Source organism: Aythya ferina, assembly GCF_964211825.1.
Source record: "Aythya ferina genome assembly, chromosome: 5".
Taxonomy (NCBI): Eukaryota; Metazoa; Chordata; class Aves; order Anseriformes; family Anatidae; genus Aythya; species Aythya ferina.
The window spans coordinates 16,029,173-16,053,771 of NC_140301.1; the positions used below are offsets into that span (position 1 = coordinate 16,029,173).

General features: G+C 39.3%; 1 protein-coding gene and 1 long non-coding RNA gene across 2 annotated transcripts in view; one reads left to right on the forward strand and one right to left on the reverse strand.

Moving 5' to 3' along the window:
* LOC311437314 overlaps window positions 1-24,404 on the forward strand; it is a 487,226-nt gene extending 462,822 nt beyond the window's left edge. Inside the window, exon 7 of the long non-coding RNA XR_014693400.1 lies at window positions 24,121-24,404. This is a non-coding gene — a long non-coding RNA (uncharacterized lncRNA). The remainder of the gene's footprint in view (window positions 1-24,120) is intronic.
* The window catches only part of IFTAP (intraflagellar transport associated protein), a 40,987-nt gene that overhangs the window by 16,111 nt on the left and 277 nt on the right, over window positions 1-24,599 (reverse strand). The window contains 3 exon segments of the mRNA XM_084520364.1: window positions 766-837; window positions 2,347-2,501; window positions 13,522-13,673. Of these exon segments, the coding sequence (XP_084376490.1) occupies window positions 766-837; window positions 2,347-2,501; window positions 13,522-13,673 (379 nt within the window).

Here is a 24,599-nt window from a genome sequence, read left to right on the forward strand (position 1 = left end):
CAAAGGAAATATTTTCAAGTGTAGGGAAAGAATTTCTACTGTTGTAGTTGCATACCAACTACGATGAAGAGAAAGCTCAAGCTGAACAGCAACTTCTTGAGGAATTTGGTGGGAAGCTGAAGAAGTAAAGTTGTCATACAAAAATCAATATAAATTAATTTGCAGCTTTGCAAAGACTACATATTACACAGACACAGCATTTGTTGCAAGCAAAGGAGAGCCGGATCTTTCTATTTTGATATTAATGATCATCTGAATGGAAAATTAAAAAAGCTAAGAATTATGACATTTGTGATATTTTATCTGGGACATTTCACTACTGCTTTTACCAGGCTGATGTCCCTTGAAAAATGGTCTAAATTATGTAACATACCACAAGAAGAGTTGCTTCTTATTTCAGGTAACACTCTGAATAAATGCATGGGGTGAGAGTCAAAAGACTTTCCCAGTCTATGTGTAAATGGAGGATTTATTATATGCATTGAGCAGTTTTCTGCATTTCTATGCAGCAATCACAGATGCTCTTAGTTCAATTTTTCTAAACTGATTTTACACTATTTTCTTGCTCAACCTTTACACTCTAATAGTACGTACTCACTAAAACTTGGAAAGAGATTTGGATGATGATGCTCTCATTCCTTTTTCTCACAGGTGTGAAAGAAATACACTGACAAATTGCAAATACTTTGTAAATGCATAAAACAAAATTGTAAGTCATGTTCTACTCATAATCCCCACCTTGAAGAAAATCAAAGAAAACCTCACCTTCGCTCTTTCAGATAGACCAAGATCATTTCCATCAGAGCCACCAGCTTTCCAGTTCTCATTCATGACTGTCTGTAGATAGACACGTAGAAATATTCACATGCATGAAACAGAACCAAAATCACAGTCAAAGCTCCTACTGATTTACACAAATAGATCCTTTATGGTGCATTTCAATTTTTATAAAGACTGAATGCAATGATGCTGAAAATAGAACATATGTAGCTAATCCTCTGAAATCCTACACAGGATCAGACCGAATCAATTGTAGAAAGAGTATAAGTAATCATAACAGGCCTAAAAAGCAGCATTTAGAACAAAAGCATTGTTTTCAATAGTATTTTTTTCCTTTCTTTCCTCAGGGCAGCTTTAAAGGTTATGGTGGCCAACTTACCGCATCAAAGTCTCCTCCCATTACTATTATAGCAGCTTTTCTAATGCATTCTACTATTGCCATATTTATTTCTGAAACCACTAGTGTGACAAAAACATGAAGTCATGGCTGAAACTTTCTTTTTGTAGCAACAAAAGACAAGTATTAAGATGTTCTATTACATAAAGGATAACAGAAGCTGCACATTGCTTTATGGGGCAGAAAGCCAATTCGAAGTGGCTAAGGAAAGAGACCCAAAGGCTGTCTATCCCAGTGAGGCAATCATATTCATATGAAAAATGGCAACAAAGATTTTTGTCATTATTGTTATACAATCAACTGACAGAATGTGATTGTTTTAAAAGCCTTGCTTGATTCTACCTCAAAGGCATGTGTTAGTAAGGAGGAAAACAACAGCTTTTTCTCTTTGACTGAGGCCTGGCAGCCCCATCATTTGAAGTCATTGAGTGCGTGGCTCTGTCTATTGCAAAAATGACCTGCTACTTCTTTTTTAATAAGAACCTTAATGAAGATAGGGTTTTTTTCTGTTTGTTGGTGGTTTTTTGTGTGTTTGTGTTTTTGTTTTTGTTGTTTTGTTTTGTTTTGTTTTATTACAGGCAAGATCACAGCTTTATTATTTGTTATTCAGGCAAGAGGGTAGTTCTTAACAAGTGGACTCAGATTTCCATCTTGCTCTCTCCAGATGATGCCTGTGGCTTTCCTGTCCCTACACATTCAATCCCTAATCTCATAGGTTTCAGAAGATTAAAAAGACCTCTGGTTTGCCAACTGTTTTCTTCAGGTAGCTGAAACAATCTAGCTTTAGTAACGCAGGATTCAATACTTGCTAAAACCCTCCAACAAAGCAAATCTGTGCATGCTGGCATTCATACTCTCAAGCCTTTTTCCCTTTTGCCAACCCCTACCATTAACCGCAGTCTTCAGTGAAAACCTAACAATGGTCTTTGCAGGGCTCCTTATTTATTAGTCAGATTATGGGGGCTCTGCAAATGCCACTGCCAAATGTGATCCCTGCAGGTGCCTCTGTAAGCATTACACACTTGGGTAGTATTTTAAATATTTGCCTCAGATGGGATAATACCATTAGCCTCTAACATTTAGACAGTATATCTCCCCCCGCACTTTTTTTTTTCTTTAATCTTCTTGAATGTGATGCTTGTCCACACGGACAAATGTTAATTCATTACCTCATTCTCATTTGGCATCTGTGGTGGGAGGCGCACTGATATTTCTTTGCTTCTTCCAGGTGAGCCACCCTGCTTATCTCTGTTTGAGAACTCAGAAGTAGAAAACGTTTTTCTTAAAGACTTTTTACATCCTTGAAGTGTTTTCCCCTCTTCCTCTGTAAGGAGAATCACACCACTTCAGATAACACAATACAACGTCCAAGAAAAAGAAAAACATGAATTTCATTAGATCTAATACTGACTTTTACATATTCATTTCTCTTCTCATGCTTGGAGCCTCCATGATATACATCTATTTTGCAATCTTTATCATAAAGCTGAATACGCAGTTTGAACTTCCAGTGCACAGAGAATGACCTATTCCTTGATACCAACAGATTCATCATCTCAAAAGTTTATGCAATATATAGAAAACTTGATATACCTTCACATACCTGATGGATTACTTTCTTATCAGGCACGAGAAAAGACTTTGTTTTTTATCATAGTGCAGTGATTATCCGGCCCCCCAAAAATGTGTATTTTCTACCTCAATATCTTTGTATCACCAAGACTTACAAACAGCCATATGCCAGTCATATTTAGCTGTCAGAAGTTTAGGTCCTGAGACTAAAGATTAAATACTGATGTTCAAGCAAGGTTCCCTTAGGGGATTCCTCTGGCCTTCAAAGAGGGACTAGGAAAACAGTCCCTCAGAATTACGACATGGCTAGGCCATCATCAAACAAAAACTCAACAGTACAGATTTAGCTAAGAGCTGATCAGAGATCAAGACAAATATATGCACAGAAGTTTGGATTTCCAAACTCATGCTGAACAGTTGTTTTCCTACAAAATAGAAAAAAAAAAAAAAAAAAAAGAAAAAAAAAAAAACTAATCATGGCCAAAATAGAACTGCCTTTTTATTTAAAAAAAAAATCCATTATCAAGTATGGAGCAGTTATAGTACAATAAATTCAAGTGAATTTCACACTACATGTTCTTAATGAAAAATAAATGCTGATTTTAACAGCGTTTCTTGGGTTTAGCTTGAAAAATCTACTTTATAACAATAAGAAACACTGCACTGCATTTCTAAAGCATAATTATACATTATAGGCATTAAAGGAATTCTTGCGGAGAGTCTTAATGATGCCCTTGGGGTTAGTACATTCAGCAGTCCACTTTCCCAAAGACGCATTAATCCCCATGGACAGCTCTGTGCCACGGTTACTATGACTCACCCAAAGGGCTGGCATTCTGGACATAACCTGAAGTCCACACTCACAAAAGTCAAGGTTCATAAAAAGTAAATTGCGCTAGATCAGAACAGCCTAGCAAACAGTTCTGCTCTCAGACCACAGATGGATCCTCTGAATAATTCCTAAATCCCAGGTCTCTTGATATGACATCTGGCTTCTCCTTGCTTTTTTAGCAAGCACTTTCCTAAAACAATATTTGGAAACAGCACTACATATGTGCAATGTCTTCTTCCCACACGTTCTCTTTTTCAAGCCATGGAAATGAAGCTGTATTACATCCAAAACCCTCTTTTAAACTCTTGACAGGTAAAGTGATCATCCACTAATTGAAGATGTTCTTATTGTCACCCTATTTTATAGGAAGAACTAGAAGAGTTGCTCAAAAAGTTTCAAACTTGTGTTATTACAAACGTAAATAAGATGAACTTCCCATTTCATACTAGGAACTGAGAAGTTTTACATTTAAGATTGACAAGACACAGAAGGACGTTAATGTCTTTATGCAGCCAAATGTGTGCGGCCCTATAGAGCAACTGACTATAGGGGTTGAGGGGCCAGTATCCTCACTGTGCACATTTAGGGGGCCTTCACTATGAAACCTGGAAGAAAGCTCCTGGAAGCCATATACATTTCTCATCACGATCAAGACAGAGGCAAAAGGAATCATCAATGTGTATGATCAGCATCATAACTCGAATACCAATATGCTCTGAATAAGCATAAGATTCCTGCACAAACCAGTGCCTGTCATGGGTGGCACTGTGGTCATGCTTCTGGGCTACAATCAGACCCACCTTCTCCAAAGCGTAGACTCTGAATACTCCAAACAGAAGAGTATCACTTAACGTCAGAAGGCATATGACACATGGTTGAGCAGTCATAATTAGACAGCACACATAAGCCCACTAATTTATTTTATTACATTATATATTTTCTGGACAGCTGAGCTATTGTCACGGATAAAAGGCTGATAGATTAAGTGAGCTAACGAGAAATCAAGAGCGTTCACAGCATTTCTGTGCCACTCACTCACCCGAGACTACAGCTAGAAGCACTATATCCCTTTTCTGAAGAGATGAGCCTTAAGCAGCTGTCAGAAACTTTTGGTTAAGACCTTTGCAGCACTGTTGGGTTGGATAACATAAAACATCATATTTGATGAAACATCCACAACTGCAATTTGATACTAGATTCACGACTGCAAGTAAAGAAAATTTAAATGAAAAATGTGAGCAGCACAAAGCAGCTGTGAAACGCATGCTGCAGACAGACTGCCAGCCATGCAACCCTGTGCATGATGAGCCTGTACCACATGAACAGGTGGGATGGGACGTAGGTGAACCAAACCTAATGCTGCGAACACAGCCAGTGAGGCCCACCCTACAAGTGTCTGAAGTAAGCACTGGTACCTACAGTTTCTCACCCTGCATCACGTAACCGGCTCTCTTGAAGGAGCAACAGTTCTGGTCTCAAAAATATATGTATATTAAAAATAACACAAATTGACCTAAATCTAAAGAAACTGCAATTTGCAGAGGAATATCATAGTTTTATTCCTTTGATGGTGTTCTCATTTCCAACCCTTTCTGTCCCTACTTTTGCAAGAGAATGGGAAGGAGAAGGGGTCAGATGTAAACCAGCAGAAGACTCACTCAGCCTACCCCTGGCCAAGTGATAATTAGCTCATTAGTCACAGTCACAGTTCACAACCTGCCAAGACCTGCACATACAACACCGGCCTTTACCACAGGTGACAACGTAAATAAATAAATACGGGTACAAGCACAATAAAAAGTAGCAGAACGTGGAAATGATGCAAAGATTCATATATTCACTCCACAGGCAGTTTTTCAATTTTACTTTTTAGAAACTCCACTGTCACTACCACAACAATGAAATAACAAGCAAGCTTAGGTCTCTAGAAAAGTAAATCTCAGTCCCTCAAGAGTAATATCCATCATAATTGTGTGTCACTGAAAGGTATGCTGCAGACTTCAGAAACATTTCTATCAGAGAGTATATCCAGCTTGATATATCCTTTCTGGCCAGCTATCTATCCTTTCTATTGCCTAAAATTCTCTTTGTCTTCCGATTTGGAAAGAAACCTTTTGAAAACATCCAGTGATCACCCATATATTTCAAACAGTGGAGACTCTTATCACAAAGCCAGAGAAGAGAGCTATCAGGAGTATCAGGAAAAACTTCCTGTCAGTAAAATCTATTAGATGAAATAGGAGCCCCAGAAGAATGATAGAAATCCCATGGTTTAAAACATTTCATAGCAAGACCAGACATGGCAATCAATAATATGCTGTAGAATACCTGGCTTGGGACAACATGCTGGACTAAACGACAACGGCTACCAGGTATTTCCCTCCTCCTTCAATTCAATCAATGAATTCCAAAAATGTTTATAAATAATTGGCTGAGAATGAGAATAAGGCCCTTTTTAACTAAAACAAAATTAATACAACAAAGCTACTATTGTAAGCTCCAATTTGCTTCTTGTTCTCCAAACACTGGACAGAGGGCCAGCAGAAGGCCTGTGAATCCCTTAAAGCCTTTCCAAGTTATGCTTTGATGGAACACCTGGGATTCAAACAACACAGCGCCTTTGTGCAGGGCTCCTGAACAAAAAAGTAATTTTACTCACGGAGGAATGGTAACTGAGTACAAGAGGTGCATGGTACTGAGGTACAGAGGCACGGTAGAGAGGTCAAGAGCATGAATTTCAATTTCATTTACTGTCTCAAACACATCAGCAAACTGCCGCATTTAAAAGCATGAACAAACCCTGTCACTGAAATGTTCCCATAAAATACCACTTTGGGATGTTCAACAGATGGAGACAGAGAAGGAGAAGAGCCTGGATTTACCTATTTGCAGCTATGTATACTGTTATATGGCACTGAGATAATTTACCCTAAATGCCAACCCAGAAGAAAAAAACAGATTTAAAGCCTGAAAATCCAATTTGTTGGGAGGATAAGTTTTAAAGCTTTCTATTTTCTTTCTTTCTTTCTTTCTTTCTTTCTTTCTTTCTTTCTTTCTTTCTTTCTTTCTTTCTTTCTTTCTTTCTTTCTCTCTCTCTCTCTCTCTTTCTCTCTTTCTCTCTTTCTCTCTTTCTCTCTTTCTCTCTTTCTCTCTTTCTTTCTTTCTTTTCTTTCTTTTTTAATAATTCATCCAAACCAGCTCCCAGATATAATTCTGCAGTACCTCAATCTAAATTTGCAGCCTCCCCCTGCTTGTGTAGTGCACACTGAGAACAGAACTTGGTGTTTTCAGTTACTTAACCAAGCAAATCTGCTCTGATTTACATTCTTGAGCTATCTTCCTGTTCCCATGTATTTAAAGGCATAAATCACTGTAAACCAATGCAGAGTTTGTCCAACTTTTCATGACAAACAAAAAACCCAATTACCCCACGTAGTACATAGCAGGAGGATTTCAGAATTAGGCACCTATATGTCTGTCCCAGTACACCTCAAGCACTTGAGCAGTAGTCTAGTGCTCTTTTAAGAGCATTATGGTATCCTGTCTAGCCTCCTGCTGCTACTCAGAAAGGTGGTGGATTTTCCATAGATACTGCATCTTATCTGCCAACCCTGAGCATCTGAAATACCTATCCTCTAGACATCCAAATTCCTAAAGTCCTATTCAAATCTTGCTCAACCAAAACCCTCACTGATTTCAAAGACACTGATCTCACTGTAGCATGAAAAGCAGAACTCCTCTGTCAAAGTAACTCAAGCTATAAAGCCAAGAAAATAACAACTCACTTGCCTCAGTGTACAAATTAATATTCATAACACATCTTGCAAGTGCAATACGTAAAACATCATGGTCTTCCATTTCTACACTTCACCTCCTATTCAGTTAACAAGGGCATTTACACTGCTTGATCCCCTTCCTTCACTGCAGTTTTGCATCAGTGTAACTCATGGATGCCTATGGAATTCTCTGCAGTTTATACAAGAGCAGACATTCACTTGGTACAGCCTTTCCCCTCATGTCTTTGATCTTACCCTGACTAAATCACAAATAATTAGCAAGAAGTATTGTTTACTTTTTTCTTTTTTTTCTTTTTCTTTTTCCTTTTCTTTTATTTAAAAGGTCAGCTTTTAATATATTCACTAATAAGGGCTTGATTCTTTTTTTCACCAACACCAACTTGCTAATGAAATTCCACTATGCCAGGTCCTCAGCTAGAATAAATAAATAATCCATGGACTGGGACAACAACTTCAGTCAGACTATTTCTGACTTAAAAAGGGAAACTCTCAAGTCCTAATTATTACTTTCAACTGCCACTTTTTGACATTTTACTGTAATGTATTTTAAAAAACAGACAGGAAAGGACTTTTTGTATGTGCTTCTTCAGAGGAAAGAAGAATGACTGTTACATTGAGTATATTTCAGCCACTTATACACCTGCTTTAGCTTAATGTGCAGCAATATTTCTTCATAACTAACTCAGCTCTGCATTTTCAAAAGTTGAACTGTTCTTTTACTGTATCGGTATCTCTCCCGTTTTCCTTAATGGAATCTATATGCTGTGTTTTTATGTACTGTTTTATCTGTATCAATATCTATATCTCTGTTGGGCTCTAAATATTGTCAGTGTTAGAAAAGTGGCAATATTTCCTGTTTACGCCACATTCAGCCCAGCTGATCATTTAAAAACATACATTATTCTGCCACGGTTCGATAGTGCTGTCGCCAGATACCTTCTCCATTTGAATACTATAATGCAGTCAGTTAAGGAACGCAGCAAATGTGCATTTGACCATCTCAGCAGCCTTCAGGAGCAAAATCTTGCTTCTTCCAACAGATGATGACCAAAAATAATCTTTTAAAAGTTCAGAAAACCATGACAAAAATCTCAGTGTAGATTCTCAGCTGACATTAACTAGTTCAATCCTAGTAAGGGAGCTACATCTCTTAATATCTACCAGGGATCACGTGGCATCTACCACAACCACGTAGTACCAGTGGACTAGATGAGCCCTCTAGTTCCAACAATTTTTATTTATTTATTTATTACAGTCAAAGCAACCCCACATGTGCTTAAATTCATCCTCAGCACAACGAAACTACTTCAAGTACACATCCTGGGAACACTTTAAAAGAGCAGGTGGCACGCTATCAAATCAGGACAGAACTGGTTTTGAAATCCTTCTGTGTAATTGCATACTAGAAGAATTCAACACTAGCTGATAAGTAGATAAGCACTGTAAGAAACAGGGGAATGATATATTACTGAAAGCATCTGACAACTCAACACAAAGTATTCCTTTCTTAACAAATAGTATCAGTAAAGAGATTGCAGCAGGTGGGAACTAATTAACAAACATCGGACATCCCAAGATTTCAAAAAATGCTTGATTTTGGACATCATAATTGAGAAATAAAGGTATCTTCAGAGAGGCCTGATTTTAAAAAATCACAAATACTTTCTTGAAATTAGGCATTTCTATGGGATTTTATACTGGACAGAGAAAAACAAAGGCGAGGTCACTTGGCTTCTGTTTCTGATTGTCCTGCCAAGCCACTCAGAGCTGCCAAGCTCTGACCTCTGACATTGTTTGCTTTGTGTAATTTCCACACGTAGAACAGAGGGCTAACAGTTTGTCACCTCACTGGAGTGTCATGAAACTTAGCCAACAGATGCATTTGTCACAGTTCAATGCTTTTCAAGGCAAGGTGATGAGGTAGAGCAAGGGTTCATTTCATGTTACTGTTTTATATAGTATAACAGAATTTAACCATAATCAATATACCACTATCAGATGAAATCTGTACCAAAATACCAACAGCAAAGCTACTAAATATTTCCCTTCCCTATATTCTAGGCAGAGAGAATCTAAGATATGCAACAGAATAGAAATACTTTTTTTTCCATCTGAAACAGACTTTGGAAATTCAAGTAAAATTGCCATCACCAAAAAAAAAAAAAATGCTATCAGGGAAGCACCATTGTTCACAGGCTGTCAAACTTTCAGGGAGCCAGGGTGCTTTGTCCTTACCCAGTGCTGCCAGTGAGTTGCTGTGCTCAGCAATTGCCCCTTTTCATGCCTTACTTTTTTCTGTCTATACAAGGGAAATTAAGTTCTTTACTTAGCAAATACCACTGAGATCTAAGGACAACAAATAACCATAACACAGATCTGCACTATTTCAAAAATCATCTATTATGCTTGCACCCCTATGTCTTTTCTTTTACATTTAGGGGCTCTGTATGGTATTTGATTTTATACTACATTGAATGAAGGTTACAGAGAGATGGCTACTACATTTATGATCAATAGAAAACTGCAGATTTTTTCTCCCAACCAAATCTTTCCAATGATCCAGCAAAACACATCAATAAAAAGCTCTGAATTGACGCTGTTTCCCTATTTCATGCCCTGTTTAAGTTCCCTGGGGATGACAGATTAATTTAATTAGTTTTATTGAACTGCCTAGTTGTTTTTATTGGCAAATCCACTCATACAAAGAAGGCTGCAAATTTCTCTTGGGGTTAGCATTGTCCTGCTGGTCCATTTTTTAAAATTAAAGTAAATTTACTGTCATTTCTTATATAGTTTTCTGCTATGCTTTCTGTGGTTAGACTCAAATTTGTAAAGTGCCTTTGCTGACGCTTAAGTAGGAAGTTTAAAGTTGTTGTTTTTTCTAAACATGGTTAACAAAATAAGGGGAAGGAGACAGCTACCTTTAAATGGACTGTGAACTAAACATCACTAAGCTTTCACTGGGGAATTAAATTAATCTGATCACAACACAAAATATGGCTCTTGTATGCCACCTGAAAGCAGAGAAATGGTCAGCCACTTCCAGCTTCCTTTGCCTGACAGCCTGCTGGGCACAGAAGCATCAAAAGAGCAGCACTGAGGCTATAAAGCACATAGCCAAGGTTCAGTTTGCTTAGAGATGGGTCTGATCAAAGCCCTCAGACCTCAACTCAGCGCCAGGCAGGATAAAGTAGATCAAATGGAGCAAACTTAATAGCAGGAATGGACTGCATTTAATCCCAGTGGCCAAATGGCCAGGAGCATGGAAAAATTGTGAGTCGAAACTTGGGTTTGGATAGTAACTTTTTATTCTAACAGCAACTTTTTATTCTAGTAGCTGACTGATCCAGGATATCCAGGATCCTGGGCTCTTCTCTCCCTCTCCTCTCCCTCTCCTCTCTTCTCCTCTCCCTTTCCTCTCCCTCTCCTCTCCCTCTAGTCTCCTCCTTTTCTTTTTTCAAGTGAGAAGAGTAATTTAAAATCTAGATGAAAAACATAAAGTTTGGACTTCATTCTTCTGTGCTTTTTTCTTTGTTTTGTTTTGTTTATAGAAGGTCAAAGGAAATATTTTATGCTCCAGTGAATTTGCCAATCTTTCTCTGAGTTTAGAAGCAGATGCTGTTTTCTAATTTTGGACACCTAATTCTTTCCACCAGATTTCAAGCATTCTTTCTAAGATCTGAAAGAACCCTGTGCAGCATCTTTTTAAAAATTGGAGATTGGGTCTATTTCAATGAGATTTTGTCCAAACATGTTCTAGTGTTTAGTTTTGAAGAGATCACTCACTGACCACATCTACAGAAATCTGTATCACAAATTCTTTTGTAAATCCAACTATTTTGAGGCTTCAACTGCATTGTCAAGACATACACAATTTTTCATTGGACTTACACAACATAGCAGAGTTGTACAACCTCAAAGCAAATGCCAGCTAGCTGTTCTATTACTGGACTTTTTTATAATCAAAGCTAAAAGAGTAAACTAACAAAAACTAAATACGTTAACTTGGCAAAAGCATACAGATGTTCAGTGATTCTAAAACCAATACAAATTAATGCTTTGAAAAAAATTATTGTAGATAGCCCAGAACAGTCAATGGTGCTTGGGTTTTGTACTCAAGGTATATTCCTTTCAACTTCAACTTGTGTGTAAATTTAATTGATCAAGACTTAGTTAGGAAAACAGATTCTTATGAGATGCTTGTAAGAATAATAAAGAAACTCCTGGTGAAAATATTCTTGCAATCCACTCTGGGAGCTAGTACAAATTCATGTACAAGTGAAAATCACCTTATATAAATACAGTACTCTGTGAAATCCGTGGAATCCAATTATTTCTCTATGCTTCTTCTGTTTTCAATGTTACAACAGTCAAAAATCTATCAGACGGTGATGATTTTCCATTTTTTTTAAGACCTTCTCTACATTTACATACACAACTGAATAGGCTGGGTCATTTGTGTGTACAAACAGGTATCTCCATATCTAATTATGCAGGATGGCAAACTCTAATGCTAATGATAATTGTACTAAGAGGCAGAGTATGGATCTACAGTATTATCAGGCCAAATTCAGAAAGGTAATCTGTAAACGGCTAGATTTTACTTGACACTAACCACAAAATGCCACAGTGAATACCAGAACTCATCACACGCAAGAGAGCATTTCTGGAGCCTACTAACAGACAGTCTTATTAAGCTATCACAGTTGCTTTTTTAAATTATATTTTTAGAAGCCAAATGACTTATTTTTCAAGTGCAAAATTAAGAAACTAAGAATGTGATATTTTGCAGAGTATTTTGCACTGTTCTGATACCAAAATGCCTTGTACCTTAAGTGGAATTTTTGCAGGTCATTAGTTTACAATGCAAACCAGCACCTTTGGGTATTTTTAGAGGAAAATGAAGACAGGAGAAAAACAACCTGAGCTATTTTGCTCATACAAACATAGGAAACTACATTTCTAAGCATTTGATTCAGTTAAAACTCTACCTTTGATAAGCAAAGTTTTAGTGGCAGATGCTGTAGCGACAATGTGAGCAACTGAAATACATGCTGAGGCTTTCTGCAAGTAGTATCATGATATGCAGCATGCTTCTAAGCTAGGGCCTATCCCCAGTGTATCAATCATACATAAAAGAGACCAGAACCTAATTTTCAATCCTCTTATCTCATCTCCCAGCGCCTCCTTTCTCTTCTATTTTTTACTGGGAGGAGAGACAGAAGGCTGCCACAAGATTATTTCTACGGCAGCTTCAACTCCCCCACTGGTTTTCTGCTCAGTGCCTGTGACTGACACTTAGTTCTGCCTGAAGGACAAGGACAGGACAGACTTCTGAGTGCCAATCAATGGAGCATGCTGCATAGTGTAATTGGAAAATACAGTGCTTCTGCAATAAGATGAGGATATTATTCCAAGTGGAAAGCTGTGGTAAAGACAATTATAACTGAGTAATATGTAACTCCCCTTTATCCTTATTGCTCCTGACTTAAACCAGACAGAATAAATGAACCTCAACTACATAATTTGGGTACAGATCGAAACTTCCTGTAATCAGAAGCGCTCAGATCAAGGTTAAGCCCCACCTTTTATTTTATCTTCAAAGCATAAGGTCTTTTCAGCCTAATTACCCTATAGAATTATACTTATATATATATAATATTATACCTTTATATCACAATAATATACCTATATATTACCTTCATTCACGTTATTTGTACGGCTAGCTCGGTGCATACCACAGCATAACACAGCAAGCCAGTGTTAAACTGCACAACCCTGGTCCTAGGCCATCATGTACTATGAAGTACTTTCCTTAGGCTCTTCTTGTCTCAGTATTTCCCTAGCAAAATGACATGGGACTTACTTGGATAGTCTATCCTTCCACACATTGCCCCCCACAACCTCCCTAAACTGAGCAAAACATGGTTAACCATCTGTAGGGCCCTACCTGAGCAGTCTGTGAACCAAGCCAAGGAAAGTTGTCATGAGAGATTTCACTGCTGATAGGAAAAACAAAAGCATCAAAAGGATTTGTCTAAGGTCATGTAGCAAGTGAGTAACAGAACAAGACTAAATACTACTCCTCTTTTTACCTTCCCTTCTGGCTGCAATTTCTAATGGGAAATTTGGGTGGTACGTACCTTTCAAAAGATAAGTGAACGAGTTTAGAAACTCGTCATATGACTGCTCATGGCTATTAATAAATTGATCAAGGACGCTGTTGTTTAACGATTGTTCTTCCATGATCCACACCTTTACAGTCAGACGGTATATCTGCTTTAGCAGGCTTCTTCTGTAACAAAAAGAAAAGAGCCACATGTATCTGTAGGGAGAAAATATGTTAAGTGAAGAGTCCCTAACCCATATTTATAAGCACCAGAATGTCAATTTTTATTTCACTCCTTGTGAAGTACCGATCGCTGCAGTGGGACTTTACACATTTTCCCAGAATTCAAGGAAACATGGTAATTTTAAGTGCAAAGGAAGACTGTGAAGATGTATGCCCAAAATTTAAGTCCTCGGGTACCATGGGCCAGAGAAGTGCCTCTCTCAGTGGGGCTCCTTCCCCTCATTGTAAGTTGCTTGGTGTTAAACCTGCCAACCCCATCTTCTTTGCAGAAATAGTGACACCACTCGCTAGCATGTTGGATTTTACAAGTAGGACACCTGTACATTCAAAACTTGGACTGAATCCATCATCTTGCACGTGCATTATTCACTGTACCATCAAAGCCACTAAACCCAGATGTTGTAGGGCACGTTAAATGACGGTGATGTGCGCGTGCATGCTGAGGCAGCACACAGGCCGAGACGAGCATGATGGAGCTGGGCCACAGAGGAAGGCCAGGGCCCCATCCTGAGAAGGGAACAAATGTTGAGAGCTGAAGACACACTGTGGATGCTCTTCTTAACCTGTATAAGCACATTTTAACAGCTCTGTGACATTAGTTAGTTAATATTACTAATTTTTTATACATATAGAGACAGAGTACTGGAAGTAGAAAGACACGGGTGGAGGCATGGGCAGACCTAATTCTCTCACACAGTGGCAACCTAACTAAAATAATTAAATGACCGGTTTGCATACATTAATATGATAATGATACAAGAATGCAATAGTGACCTAGGGCATGATTTTTACATGTTCCCATGTTTCTTCCCCTGATTTACCACAGCATTAGGAAGTGTCTTTGGGGAACGAAACCTTAGATCTTCAGCAAAATCTCATATCAACTACACTAAGGATGGGCTGAGAACCTGATTTTAAAGTTAAATAAGATTGAACAAGAATTGTTCCAAACCCAGCAGGAAAATAAAGCATGATTTCTAATGTCAAACTCTAATTTTGTTGAACTGCCAGCGCGTAAAGGCAGCTGATGTTCTGAAGATGTAAAAACACCTGCACAGCCACATAACCTGAAGTTTAAGTCTTCTCATGTTTTGCAAAAAACAAACAAGCATTAATCTCTCTGTGGACTGACCAAGCAGAATATCATTTACCAGAGTCTCAGAGTGGTTTATGCAAATTACAGTAGTTTTAGAGGGAAGCAATGCCTTTCTATTCCTCATTACTGTTCAGTTATTAGAGTCATCATTTGAGGTAAATTTCATTATGTGAAAGACTGCAGTGATTTGTAAGGCCAGTGTCAAAGGGAAAAATATACATACGTATATTTAATCAAGAAAATGGTAATAATTTTTAGTTTTTCTTTGGCGTCTGGCATCTAGGATCTCCAAGTCCTTTATAAACACTAATGAAATAAACTTCACAGTAGTCCCATGAGGAAGAACAAATATTATTCCCAATAACAGATGAGAAAAACTGAGTCACAGAGAGTTCAAATGACTTATTAACAAATCAGAGGAGGTCTGGCAATACAGCTTAGATTCCTTTACCCTAAAATGCTCTAATAAGATAGAAAGTTGATAATTTGGGGAAACAGCTGTATAATTAACCAAACTGAATGGCTGCTTTCTCAGTGTCTACAGCCACCCAGCCATCAGCTTAGAATTAAGCATCCAGATCATGTGCTAGCAAAATGCTCTAGCTCAATTCTCACCCTCCTGTGCAGCCTTTACTTTCTGCACAACTTGGGAAACTTCCTTCAGGTTTTAACATCCTGTACTGGACAAGCTGTGGAGGACCAATAGTACACCACCACCCTGGATAAACACCAGGTTTTGACTCCGTATGATTAGCTAGGGAATGCAGTGCTGAATGCAGCTTGACAAAGTTTTAGCCATATTACAATTGTAAAAACCTGAATATCAGCCTCATGAAAAAGCCAGCAAGGGATTCTGCTAGCATATAATCTAATATTCAATACCTGGAATCTCCTGATATAACCTATAAAAGAAGTTATCCCTAAAGGTTTTAAACATACATTTCACTCAGCCTATGCATTTTCATCTAGCATGTACTTCAATATGCATGCACCGGGAGAAGCTTCACCAAAATAGTACTACTTTAAAAAAATTAAAAAAAAAATAAATAAAAAAGCAGAGAAAATTCCCTGGATAGTCCAAGCATGGGAAAAGATGTCTTTCTCAAGACTGACAGGGTTTTTTACCGAAATATGGACCAAATTTTTACCCAAGACAAAGCCGTAAATCCAGAGTATTTCTCATACAGCCAATGTAGTTGTTGCTGGCTGACACTAGTATATGAGGTCTGCTACCAGAGGTGTCAAAGCCATTCATCATAGTTAAGGAAATAACTTATAACTCATAGGTGGCATTTCCTTATTTTTTCCTTACAACAAACACAGAGAATATATTCTGTAACATGAGTGCACTGAATTATTCATATTTTAATAAAACCTAAATTGGAAAAGAGGGGAAAAAGCCCTATTTGTAGTTTTGGCAGTCATCTGCTTATTTTATCTCCATTGCTTTTTATGAGAAATTCACAGTTTCGTTTAAAAAAAAATAAAGCAAGAAATAAAATGCAAAATGGGATACCGAAGTAACAGTGCAACACAGTCTTAACCTTTCCTTGCATAGCCACAAAGCTGTTATTTAATTCTACAGAACCAGGATATCAGACAGAAGAACCAGCTAGGTCCTAATAACAGCTTAGCTTCCATCAGAAGAACATCCCTTCTCTTAACCAACAGAGAGGAGAGACTGGCAGCTAGACCTACCTGTCCAACCTATTTTCAATTACTTTGAAGAACGGCAGGGTGCTATTTCATCAGCCTAAATGAAAGCACAGATGTCAGTATTTGGAGAACAAGTACTATTCCTGAAACTGAACATATGGTTAAGATGGATGATACCATGGTGAGGTGTTCAAAAACCTAGCTCTCAGACTGTTCAAAAACTTAGCTCTCAAACTGTTACAGTTTTTATATTTTTCATTTTCATTTCACTTTGCTTTTCTGCTGTTTCCCCACCTCCTTTTTATCCGAGTCTCTCTTAAATGAACCCCAAAATGTATGAAGTGCAGTTTTGTGATGTAAAGAAACTACAGCCAAACTGACCAGAAGACTCTCCAGAATAAATAAATAAATAAATAAATAATTTATTTTTTTTTTTTAATTTAAAATGATGGATTGGAATCACCTGCAATTTATGAACTGGATACAATCACACCTCTAAGAACGAAACAACTGTGTTGTTCTGCTAGACAGTAACTACTACCAGAACCGAAAACTTATCTTTCTCCCAAAGGGCATCAACTTTCATCAAAGGTTTCAAGGAAAGTAAGACAAAGATATCCGATCCTTTCCCTGAGCTGTCTCTGGATAGATTTAGAGTCAAATATCAGTAAGAGATGCATTCAAGCAGCAGCTATCCTTTTCTCTTTTTGCATTTCACTCCTGTTCACTCATCCAAATTACTATAATGAGGTTTCTTGAGGCAATCATTCATTCAGTCTTGCTGATCGTCAGCAGATTGTGTAAAATCAATTTTATTTCTCAAAATGCAGTCTTCTTTCCAGCAGTTTAAGCCAAATCAGAAATCTCTGCGTTGAATCACAAAGGAAGGTCAAGTGAGTATTAGTGTGATTTCAATTATGCAGTTGTTAGTTCTATTAAACAATAGAGAAGTGTGGTGGAATATGGTTTTCCTGGTGTATGCTGCGTTTTGAACGTTTTATTATGTTTCTTTTATACAGAACATAGGTAATGAATGAAAAATCAGGATTCTGAATTTTTAAATGGGAAGAGCAATGAGCTACTCCTCTCTACAAAGTCAATAAAACCTCACATAATTTTATTATACTGAAAAAGAAAAAAGAAAAAAAAAACACTTCTCTAGTCCTTTTGGCATAGGTTAAAGTCAGGTTGCTACAATATGAACTTGACCTACCAAAAATCATTCTTGATTAAAATAAGCAATATTTGTTTATAGATCACTTGCAGGCTCATGGGAAGCATCACTAAATACACCTGTTCTCAAGATTTTATAGACTATGTCTGTACAAATCAGATTGAACACAAATACATTATTGTTACTTCTTCTATGCTGGACACTGCCTGATCTTTTTCCCTGTGCAGCTAACACAGCAACTAAACCTCTCACAACCTTTTTCAAAGGAGTCTTTAATACTTCAGATTTAACTAACATCTCATAAAAGCAACCACACTGTCTTACAACCCACAACACAGGACAAAGCAACAAATATTTCTGTAGCAGCTCTCACCCACAGAGCATTCCCATGCTGGTCTGCACTATAATGACCTGGATTTGCAGGACTCTTTTGCCCTGGCTAGTTAAGCAAGGAGGCATGCAAAGCTGGAGCTCCTGCATGTCCTTAAATAAATGCCTTTTTTGTTGCCTATGGACATCCTAGAAATGTCACCCTAAGAAGCGTCTCAGGATGGCACTTGGAAAGTGGGCTAAGGGAAGGGATCGATCCTGTGAGTTCTTGAGTGTAGTGAGAAAGGCACCAGATGTTTTCAGTGGGGCAGCACAGAAAAGTTACCCACTCTCCAATGAGCTGTTCACTTGTTGCCTGGACACCTGCAGAACTACAGCCACAGAAGCAAGCCATCCCTGCCTGCAGTCCTGCCCTACTTGTCCCTCTTCTCCTTCTTCTCCTCCTCCTCCTCCTCCTGCAGCCCTCCAGCTGTGGGGCGGCAGGGCCACACCAGCCTGACCGCAGGAAGCCCTGGCCACAGCCAGCTGCAGGTCTACCCAACCACAGGGACAAGCTAACTAAAAAGTTTCAATCACGAAGCACAAAACCTTTCGAAGGACGTTTCTTGCAGTGCCTCTCAATTCAGCATGATCTGCAACAGCTAATCCCGCTTAAATCAACTGGACGTTTGCCACTACCTTCAGCAGGAGAAGGTCTTAAGGGCATGCACTTAATGCATCAGCAATTTGCTCGAACGGGAGCTGCATCTGCTTATGTAAGCTCATTACCGAGCCCCAGACCCGACCTTCGTGGTGGTCAAAGCCCCGCGCCCCTCACACGCAGCTCCTACGGGCTTTTAAAGCCTGTATCAGAGGGCTCTAATTGCCAGCAGGCACATTGATCCTGGGGGATTTCCGAGCTACTGTGTCTGCCCCAGGCATGATCAGAGGGCTGTTTTTTTTTGTTGCTGTTCTTGTTTTTTGATGAGTTTCCAATCGCTTCAAGAGTGCTGTGCACTTTAAAGCTGGAGGCCTGACAATGGTAACGCTTCCTGCGCACCAAACACTGGTGAAGCATGGGGGCCAGTGGGATGTCGCAGTCAAAGCACAGCTGGGTGTGATCAGCTGCCCTAAATACTGGCTACTGGTGGTTTTAGATGAGATTCTAGGACACTGGATGCCCCATGCCATTTTTTTCTCCACAGGCTTCAGCCCCAAGGTCTCGGCTAAACGTCCAGGTGGGCACTTGCAGGCGAGGCTTACACAAGTCAGACAGCCTTGCCTTCCTTGGCCTCACTGGAGCACATTGCTGCCACCCCACAGACCAACCTCTGCCTCTGAGCTGACTGCACTTCACCCACAGAAAATATGCTGAAAAGCCTGGAAACGCCTCGATGCAATTTGGAATGAAGACGTAAACCACACATTATTTTAACTAATTAACTGTAGGAGAAGAAAATCAAGTGAAACTAAGCATTTCCGTGACAGTGAGCAATCTGCTGAAAACATACTACCTTGGTCAACGCTATTAAAACAGAAATTGTGAAGAAGCAGTTTATTTTTTCATTTTCGTATTGGTTCTCTGCCAAAGAAATACAGGATGCAAATCCTAGGTGTTCTTGCTATGAGCTGGACAGCTCTAAACATGATTTTTCTGCCTTGTACATACATTACCCCACGGCTACTTGCTGCCTGCAGCTCCTCCAAAGTGGTTTGTCACTGACAGTTACAGAAGACCAGCTTGGACAGACCACATCCTCATCCAAAACTGACGTGCCATTGCCAACAAACTTTAATTTCTCTGTCTTCTCATCCACAGTAATTGGAAAAAGAATTTCTAAAGATAAGACATCAGCTGGCAGGAGGAGAATAAAATGAATGTATAGTATTAAATGAGACAACTGAGGTTTGGATTTTCTCTCATTTCTATCTCTCTTGTCAGTAGATCTTTTGTTTGCAGACCCAGACAAGGGTTAGACTATGTCAAGCACTCGGATAAGCAGCTGTCAAATATCATCTAAGCACTACCAAAAATACAAATAGATCTGCTCTGAATAGCCTTATATTTTGGGGAAGCTAAGTTCTTCAGCCTTGAACTCTGCAGTGCAGTTTACTTCTGCTCTTTGTTTCACTAGAGAAGTAATAGGCCCATGTGGACATTACAGGGCACAGTGCCTCAGAGCTGTTGTATTTCAGCTGAGAAACACCACCACATCCTACATGCATTACAGTTATTCAACGTCTCAGGATGATTTTCACAAACATTGGGTATGTTTGCTTTCCTGTAATAACCAAATTCCATTTCAAGCTCTTCCTATTTCTATTCTCACTGCAGTTTCAAATGGGAGATGAGATATTTCTAAAATACTGTGTAGCAGATGTTGTAACTCAGGAGTGGGTGAAGTAGGTCCAGGAAAGCAGAAGCAGGGAGCTATGAAGAGTGAATTGTTTTCCAGGTTCATCTGTTTATTTGCCGTGCAATGTTATGCAAGTGGCTTACCCTCTGTGCCCCAGTGCTGCTAGCTGCTGAAAGAATACGCTCCCATAGGACTTGGCAGAGTCTAATTGCATTTTGTAGGAGAAAAGCTCTGTGAATCTGATGAAAACTGCCACATAACGGTGCAAACTTTTATTAATCTCTAAAATCTGAGCAGAAGACCACTAAAGTAGGGGGAAAAAAAGCATTTCTAATGACTTCAGTGGACTTCGGATTGGAATTTTAGTCAGTCTTCACTCACTTGGTTGCATACATGTGCCATTTCCTTTGCTCTATTTCAATGTCACTACCTACTTGCAGCTGAGCCTTCCTGGGGAAAGCAGTTAGTGTGCCAGTCAGCACAAGGTTATTTCCTTTTACTAGATATTGAAATGAGTTTGCCTTTGAACTCAAAAATTACTTACGTTTATATTCTCCATTACATTGGCATTGGAAAATTCCAAAAGAGAGCACAAGCTTCACGGGTTTAGCAGTATAAAGAATTAAACTATGCCTTACTGAAAGCTTTTACAATCTAAACAACAGAAATCTCCTGCCACTCTGGTCTGGTTCAACTGCAAAGAGTTAACACTTCTAAAGGCTGACGGGTTTCTTGTTGTGCCATCTGAAGACAAGAGAGGAAAGACACACAAAAAAAAAAAAAAAAAAAAAAAAAAAACGGTCACAGCCAGTTAGCCACAGCAGACTGAGTTCTCAGGAGCACATCTGCAAATTAAGCAGATAGATTCCCCTCCATGCCACAAGCCCCCCGTGCTGTCAGAGAAGATCCTCAAAGTGCTCACATTTGAATCCCAATAACATAGAAAGCTTTCGGAGGACGCAAAAGCACTCTATCAGCCAGGTACGTCTGACTTATTGTTTTGCCCAAAGCAAACTTGGTTGATACACTTAGCAAATGTTTTGAGAAATAGTATATAGAAATTTCCTGTTCTTAATGGGCGCTTCTAAGCTCTGTAGGTGTCTGGATGCTACTTTGACTGTGAAGAATTTGGGAACAGCACTTGCTTGTCAGGGATATGCTCTATTTCCTTTTGCAAATGGAGACCCCACAGATCAGTCAGACAGAAAGAAAAGATACACAATACTGCAAAACAAATTTAATTCTACTGTAGATTACTGTTTTTCTTGCCAAGTTACAAATAACTGTAAACTAATGACAGAATCTGATGGTTAGCAATGAGCATTTACCAATGAAGACTCCATGCTATGCTGCAATCCATTTTTTCTCCCTATTTACTCAGTGCTGTTGAAATACTTCATTTTGTACCTCGGACTTCTGGTTCACTATTTGGCAGCATTCAGACTACCAAGAAATTATCATGAATATGTTTTTTTTAATGGTGACAAAATAAATACTAACATGGAAGGTCATACTAAACAACAGTATTGATGGCTCATTGTTTTCCTGTTTAAAATGCTTTCATTGCCTAATTGGGGAGCAGGCACAGCACACAGGTGAACAATTACTACATATGGTCAAAGTGAACAGTATGTGGTAAACACACTCTGGGAGTGACTCAGTGCCTTAAGAAGTGACATTTTCTAAACCCTAGACATGCTAGGACCTAGGGCACAGATCCTATGGGAGACCTGCAGCCTTCAGCAGCAGAAGCTAAAAGCCAAGGATAGCCAAAGGCATCTAAGTATCACTCGATGTTTAGGCATCTGAATCCTACTCTTTCTTTATAAGGCACACGCATCTGTAATTCTTACTGAATGATTAATATACTTTTTGAAATAATCCCCCACACACAAGATTTTAAATATGTCCCTCTATTTCCATAGCAAGAACATTTCAAATCATATTAGCTAGTGCTTTTAGAAGAGCACCTTCTCTCTTAATTTGATCCTCCTTAAATAGATCTCCCGATGAATTTATCTAAATCTCAATTTCTTGTAATATCCTTTTGCAATACAACTATTAACTGAAAAACTCAGTTCAAAATAATAAATTTGATTTCAAACTAAAATAGAGAGAATACTTGTTTTTCTCTTCTTTTTAGCTCCTAGCTCAGATCTCCACAGTTCACTTTTCAAATTCAGGGGTTATAAAATTAATGTTGAGATTCTCACTTATTTGTACAATCCTTGGAGCTTGGTCTTTTAAAAATATACCAAATACGATAAAGCATGACTCAAGTCACCATAACTGGTAGTTGTTTATTTAACTCCATCCTTCTCTCTTCATCCACCTCTTCTTTTTCTTCCTGTAGTATCCTTTCCTCTCTATCTTGTGCTGCACCACGGCTAAGGCATTTGTGTTTCCCTTCACACTGGCACTAATGCCAAGCCCGCTCCACAGTGAGATGGTTTTAAGCATAAAGCCACCAAAAAAAAAAAAAAAAAAAAAAAAATTTGGCTCCCTAAAATTGTTCAGGGTCAAAGAAGCATTGCCCCAAGGGCATCAGTGGTGTTGGAAGGCCAGAAGTGGAGGTAAGCACAGGCCAACCACATGGTGTCACCACAATTAACATGGGACAGTCTGGAAAGCCAAAGCAATTCCAGCAAGTCCCTAAGGAGATGCATCTGTCACAGAATCTAGGATAACTATTTTCTGCTTTATGTACTGATGTGCTTGCTCATATAAAATGCAAGGAACATTAAGGGATGACAAGGAGGAAGTGCACTTGTGGTTATTTAACCTGTGAATTTTGTGTGTCTGTCAATCTCACATTCATCTCAGTAAACCCAAATTAGTGCATACTCCTCTAGAAAGACCATTTTTGAGTGGTGGTAAGAAGCAAGCAGCAGAGATTTCTGTTCAACATCTTGCCTGCAGGTAAACAACCTGGCAAATCTCTCTCCATGCAAACAAGTACAAAACCTGCTGTATACACCAACATCCTCAGAACAGAGTTAACTAATTCAATTACATCCTAACTGAACTTCATCTACAGTGCAGTACTTCTGAAGAGGAATCTAAATTCAGAAAAAAATACCGCCTTTAGGACAGAGAAATTGGCTACACAGCAAACACTGTTTGACTGTGATCCTTCAATGATTCCACAGTGTACAAAAAGACTGGTGTGTGTATATATATACACTATATGTTTATATATATATATTTAAATAGACTCAGTAGTGGCCACATCAGCCCTATCCATGTGCTGTGGTCCAAGCACATCTGACCAGGCCTACCTACATTTGAAAGCATTGAATAGCAGACCTATGCACAAGCTTGCATCCTAGAAAGTGGAGCTGGCAGGCAGTACAGGAATGCAGTACACCAGTTCTTGCTGTGCATGAGAACATACTCGGATGGCAATTTGATGTGGCCGGTGCCGTCAGTTCCCATGATTTCACAGGAATCTCACTGCACGCAGCTGTCCTGGAAACCCCAGGTTTTGCTGGCTCACAACTAGAAGATACGCGTCCTCCCTGAAAGAAGAAACCTTACGCTTCTTGCTTTTGCTATTACAGCAAAAAGAAAAGCACGTACAATGAAAGTATGAAACCTGAAGATATCAAAAAAAAAAAAAAAAGGAACTATATTTTAAGATGCAATGCAATTTTTATTTTTGTTTTGTTGTTGCTGCTGTTTGTTTGCTTTGTTGTTGGTTTTTTTTTTTGTTTTTTTGTTTTTTGTTTTTGTTTTTTTTTGCTTTTTATTTTCCAAATATTGTACTTGAAAGATGGCTTACAACCTTAAATCACACAGATTTGCGGAGGGCTTCACTGAAGGATCGACTACAAGGCACACCCCTGCTGTCACCACAGGCCAACAAACGGGCCGGTTGTTTTCCTCCCCTAGCACCTGGGCTGTGCCAAGCTAGCTCGGAGCTCCTGCCCAGCCCGGCTGCACGGCGCACTGCAGATGCGTGAACACAAAGCAAAGCCCAGCCCGCGCAGCCTGCTCGGGAAGGCACACACTGCACAGGCGCTGGATATGCACCCCCGAGCGGGCAGCTTCCCTCCAAGCGGCTTCCTAGCGCCGGCAGACACTCAGCGGGGCCCCTGCTGCTGCTCCCCGCCCGCCGCCCCACTCACCCCGCCAGTCCCGCTCCTCCGGCCCGGGCCGGGCCGGGCCTGCTCCAGCGGCCGAGCGACAACTACAAACCCCAGCAGCCCGCGCGGCCGCTGCCTCCATGGCAACGGGGGGCCCGCTGAGGGGACTCCATGGCTGCGGGGAGCGGCCCG